This window comes from Lemur catta, chromosome 8 (genome assembly GCF_020740605.2).
Source record: "Lemur catta isolate mLemCat1 chromosome 8, mLemCat1.pri, whole genome shotgun sequence".
In the NCBI taxonomy this organism is placed as follows: Eukaryota; Metazoa; Chordata; class Mammalia; order Primates; family Lemuridae; genus Lemur; species Lemur catta.
In genome coordinates, this window is record NC_059135.1 from 80,667,331 (window position 1) to 80,673,330 (window position 6,000).

The 6,000-nt window shown below is 31.2% G+C and overlaps 1 protein-coding gene across 1 annotated transcript in view; it reads left to right on the plus strand.

Annotated features, from left to right (window-relative positions):
* LRP1B (LDL receptor related protein 1B) overlaps positions 1-5,185 on the plus strand; it is a 1,757,623-nt gene extending 1,752,438 nt beyond the window's left edge. Inside the window, exons 90-91 of the mRNA XM_045559136.1 lie at positions 1,728-1,826; positions 3,300-5,185. Coding sequence (XP_045415092.1) covers positions 1,728-1,826; positions 3,300-3,440 — 240 coding nt within the window. The 3' untranslated portion in view covers positions 3,441-5,185. The remainder of the gene's footprint in view (positions 1-1,727; positions 1,827-3,299) is intronic.
* The last annotated feature ends 815 nt before the right edge of the window (positions 5,186-6,000 follow it).

The window sequence follows — 6,000 nt, forward strand, 5'->3', positions numbered from 1 at the left end:
TTTTGTGAAGTAAATCCTGGTAATCTTACTATATTTTCTGTTTGAAATTAAAATCTTATATATACTGTAAACATTGTTATTTGATAATGTTTCTATAAAAATAATCTTAAATAATAGAATTCTGAGCGTTTTTTTAGGAATAAAAATGTAGTATCCATAAGTATAAAATCAACTAATGAGAACATAATTTAAATATGCTTTAAATACTTTTCATATGAAGTAAGAGTCTCACTTTTCCCTCATCATTTTTATTTCTAGTTATAGAATTAATCCAGTTTTGTGCACTTAAGGAGAACAGCTTTTTATACCTCATTTAAAAACTTTTCTACATTTATTTTAGGAAGATATAACTATGCTTCATTGCCCCTTAAATATATTTTAATGTATTTAGCACATAATAATCAATAAATATTTATTTATCAATTTGCTGACTGACTAACCAAAATTGCACTGAATGTGACATAGATGGTTGATTCTACTGGCTCCTGATGTTTGAAATGGAAATATGAATTGTTGCCTAAGAAGTAACTACAGAAAACATAGCTAGTCCTAACAGGTTTAGACCGTAGTGAAAAACAGGGCCACAGTGAAGCCACCTTAATAGTCAAATGAATTTTATATGGCATTCACTGTGTTAACAATAGTTGATATATTCGTAGATAAATCAATATAAATTGCATTACACATGAAGAACATTTTTGTAGAACAGTCATTTCTGTCATTTTCAAAGTGGGTAAAATTTGTAGTTCAACGGGAACCTTATAATAAAAAGGAATAAGATGCTTAATAAATAAAATAGATTTGAGTATAGAGGTAATTACGAAGAAATTAGTATTTACTGGTTTTTAATTCCCCAAATTTATTACAATTCTTACTTGAATTGCTTTGAATATTTTCTGAATGAGACTTTTAAAGGAGAATAAAGAGGCAATACTGACTTGATTTTATGTTTAAAGTCTTTTCACGAGTCCCTTAGCTGTGTCCCTAACTTTGTGGTCATTATTACGAATTGATGGTTAATATTTTTTAAATATGTATATTTTTTAATATTTTTATATTCTTCAAATGTTCATCTAGTTTTTTTTTTTTGGCTCACTAATAAAGACTATATTATGAATATGGGTGTCCCAGATTAGCTAATTCTGCCCTTCTACCCAAGAAAGTCTATCGTTAATGCATTTGCATGGAAACTTAGTGGGCCGATTTAATTACTAATTAAACTATTTTAGACTAGAATTTTGTTTCCAAAAATATAGATACTTTTTTAATATATCAAATTTTCAATTTTACTTTTTACCTAAAATATAGAGTGATGATGAATCTTTAATTAGAAGCAGTCAGATATTTGAATGTCCAGAATGGGCCACCATTAGAACTTTTCAAAGTGGCAAAACCTTAAATGGGGGAGGCTGATGAATTTTTCACAGACCTGTTATGAAAAATATTATTTCCTTGGGGAGAATGAAGTTAAAAAGAAATGTATGAAGGTGTCTAGGTGCATAGCATGTCTATCAGTAAATTAGATGTAATAGAAATGTCTACCTATGAACCAAATATCCAATATTAATATTTCTGTTTTAAGTTGTTAAAGCTAACATGAACACACTGTTTATGGCTTAAGGCTAAAGAGTATTTTTATGTTATTTTATAACTTAATATGATTTATATCAATGAAAAATGGTTCGGTGATATTAGATCAGTTACTAAAATTCTCTGTTTATATACAGGCCAGGTACATAGGGGGAGGGCCCAGTGCTTTCAAGCTTCCACACACAGCGCTGCCCATCTACCTAAACTCTGATTTGAAAGGACCACTAACTGCTGGGGTGAGAGAAGAAAATTCATTATTCCATATCCATTCCATCACAGAACCCCTCACAATCAAAGACTGATTACTACACTTACGTAGAGGCTTGTCCTTAATTAAATTTTTAATTAACAAGAGATTTTAAAACAACATTGAAATTGGGGGCTTATACTGTGTCCTGCCTATGCAGAATCACACATTAAAATGTTATCATTTTAGGCAAGCTACTAAGTAGAAATATCTCGTCTATTGGATTTGAAAACATTATAGCCCCTTAACAATGAACGTATGAGTATTTGCTATTCTTAGAAAAGAATGTTTAGCCAGAAATTTGAACTGAATAATTTAACTTTACATTTGTATTTGATTTTATTCATTTCCTATTATGCTTTATTTAATATACACAGATTTGATGTGTAGTTAAATAAAAATATACTATAAAATGAGGCATCAGATTGAGAAATTAGAGATGGTCTAACAAAAAACATTCTTCAAAACATCTGTTAATTAAGTAACTGGTGTTTAGAGAAAGTGGCCTCTCTAAAATTACGTAGTTCATTTTAGGCAGAAGAGAAATGAAACATGGTTATCAAGATTCCTAGGAATGAGTATTCTCTCCTTTGTTCCTCTCCCCATCAATTGCTTTCATTCTCATTTTCTATCACGTTTGTCTCATTTGCATGGTTCAAAGATTATGTTTCCTTGTTGTAACTAAGATTTAGTGTACTGCTTTTGAAAAGACAAAACAAAATAATAACAAAAAAACAAACAAAAACTAGACAACACTTATCTTGGGTTAAGCTCCAATTTGTCAATTTGTTAAATAATGGATATTGCATATGTTTTCCAACTGAAAGAGGTGACTGCTGCATACCTCAAGTCTACTTCAAAATGCTCTAAGTGTGTGTGAAACTTAAGATGACTGTACCTCCCAGTTCTTTGGAAGAATCCAAAAATACTTCTTATCATAAGTCCATATAGGTTTGAAGCAAAAATATTGTCTTCATTTTAAAGTCTGTTCCACTGATGTATTTCTTTACTTTTATTTTTCTTGGTTTGCTTGCTGGTAACTCACACTGACAAATTATAAGCACCAAACAATAAGATGCTTTTCTGTAAACACATCTTAGGCTTGCAATAGCAGTATAGGGTGTGGTGGGGGGGACATGTGTACTGGAAACATGGCAATTTGGTTTAACATTTTTATGCTTTTATAATAAAGTCGGAGTTAACATAGCATTCACAAAGATTTCTTCTGGCTTTTTATATATGTCAAAACTCCCTTTAGGTTCACCAGTTACCTGAAAAACATAAAATTATGTTTTTATCTAGTACTAAAGTCAAACAAAGCCTATAAACACATTATTTAGTAAATTAAATGCATTGCATGTAAACATTGTTGCCATTAAAAGATAAACAACTTGGAAAGTAATTAATGTGGTCAAGTAACTAATTAATGAAATTATATTTATTTATTTTATTTTCCCTTCAGCCAACAAATTACTCCAATCCGGTGTATGCAAAATTATATATGGATGGGCAACACTGTCGAAACTCCTTAGGAAGTGTTGATGAGAGGAAAGAACTACTTCCAAAGAAACTAGAAATTGGTATACGAGAGACAGTGGCATAATCAACGATACCTTTTATATACTGTATAAATGTATAAAATATAAGGATTACTTTTGTATGTTCCAAAAGTATTATACTTGTTTTGGCATCAGCATTACCTCTTTCTTTATCTTTTTCCTGGTTAATTGTTTTCTGAGTTTTCTGGGTTTTGTTTTTTGCTGATGACTATTGATTGACCATTTGTATGGTATTTTTATGAAAAAGAACTGCACTACAGTACAATTTACAACAATGCTGCTGATATGACACACCTTTGAATTTGTTAAAATTAAAAACAACATATTCCTTTCTAGTGTGAATATAAGCAATCTATTTTATATGAACTTTTTTGGTTCTACTTAATCAACAAAGAGAATCCCTGCGCTTTTTCATTATATTGTCTGAAAGCTGTAATACAATGTCATTTTATTTCTCTGTTTAAATTGATGGAAGAATGATGGAATGGTCAACTCTCTTCTTTGTGCCCATGAGGATTGATTGAGACTGCTGAAAATATATAGCTCTCACAAGTTCAGCATCACCTGCTTTGAAATTAGCCTTAGATTACCCAGTGATAGATGAGAATTTTGAGGAAAACTTTAAAAATATATAAAATTGATAATTTGCATGATCACAGATGATTACATTTTTCCAAAACTTAGTGGACTCTATCTGATATACTAAATGTATACACCTTGTAAGCAATAGTTATATTTAGGTGGTAGGACATAGCAAAAATATAACCCCAAGTGGACAGACCGCACTTGCTATGGATTAAGACCATTTGTTCTCCCTCGGTCCCAAGGTAAATAGCCAGCCAGGAGCACAACAGGGCATTGGGTAGTCGTGTCTTACATATTTCTTCCCAGTCATATGCATTTTGTGGAAGATTAACTCAACCCCTTACTACACTGAACACTAAAAAATAATACATAAGCACACAAATTGATGGCAGAATTTCAATTATGTGAATTCATTCTCTTTGCTAGATCAAAAGGAACAGACAAAATAGCCATTTTAGTATACAGTAATTGATAAATATTTTCAAGACACAGTATGAGTAATCCATTATTTACTATATCTAAAATATATTCTTCAAAGACCTGCCAAGTTATAGAAGAACAATTACCTGCCCATAGTCAAAGGTGGAGAGTATAAATGCTGTACCAGGGCACTCTGGTACTCTGGTTTCTTTTGGTTATACAGAATCCATGGACCCCATTCACTTTTTTGTTGTTTGTTTTCAAATTTTAGTTGAAACAAGTACAATTTATTTAAGTTGTATAAAAAAAAAGGATAGCATTTTTATACAAATATCTTTAAAGGCACAAAAGATTTATTCACAAGTTTTGGAGGGCTTTTTGTTCCTCTGATAGACATGACTGACTTTTAGCTGTCATAATGTATTAACCTAACAGATGAAATATGTTTGTGGTTGCTCTTTATCCCTTTGTACAAGCATTAAAAACTGCTGTTTTATAAGGAGATTTTTTTGTTGTACTATGTGCATGCATACTACCTATTTCTAAACTTTGCCATATTGAGGCCTTTATAAACTATTGATTTATGTAATACTAGTGCAATTTTGCTTGAACAATGTTATGCATATCATAAACTTTTTCAGGTTCTTGTTTAAGTACATTTTTTAAATTGAACAGTATTTTTCATTTTGGTTATAATAGTCATTTTGCCTATGTTTCTACAATGAAGTGTTAAATACTTTATAAAAAATTGTTGACTGACTTATTTAAATGAAATTCTACATATTTAAGTGCTTGTGTTGGGTAGTTTTTAAAAATAAGAAAATTCCTTTATGTAGGTTAAATATTCCTAGAAAACTGTTTTAGTGAACATGTTAGTTTTTTATATGCTTAGAACGTAGTACTCTCCAGGGAAGTACTCACGTCATTGCTTCATTTTTCCAGGAACAATGGAGAAGGCATTTTTCTCTTTTTGAAGCAGAGATATCCCCCTTACTTCTTCCTTTTCCCTACCCTACTGTGCTTATCATAGACTCCATATTGCACTAGAAAGAGACATAGATTATACACACAGTAGTATCACAACTATGTGAAACAAGCCAAAGCTCTTCCTGTCCCAATTCTCAAAAACTGTACTTCATAGAAAACTCAAATTCCAATAGGTACTATTTAGACATTATTTTGTAAGTGGAATGGTTATTGGTATACCTACTTGGAGCATCAGACTAGAGATTGCAAATGTAAAAGGTTCTAATTTATTTATGCTATCCTTGAGTTATATCAGGGCTATGTAAATGCAACTAAAATGATTATTTAAAAGAAACAGAACCTGCAGCTTGGTGTAATCTTGATACAGTTAACATTAATGTAAATATCTAGCAAATCATATATGATATACAACTGACTGACCCTTGGAACCTGACATTGATGATCTGTTCTTCTCAGCAGGACACTAGTGAAAACCATAGCTCAGAATGTGTTTTTAAGCCCCTGTGCCTTTTTATTTTCATGGTCTTTATTTGCACATTGTGCTTTGCCATGCCATGCTGATTCATGACAATCCACATCAGAGTCCATAGTCTTTCTATGTGCAGTTACTTT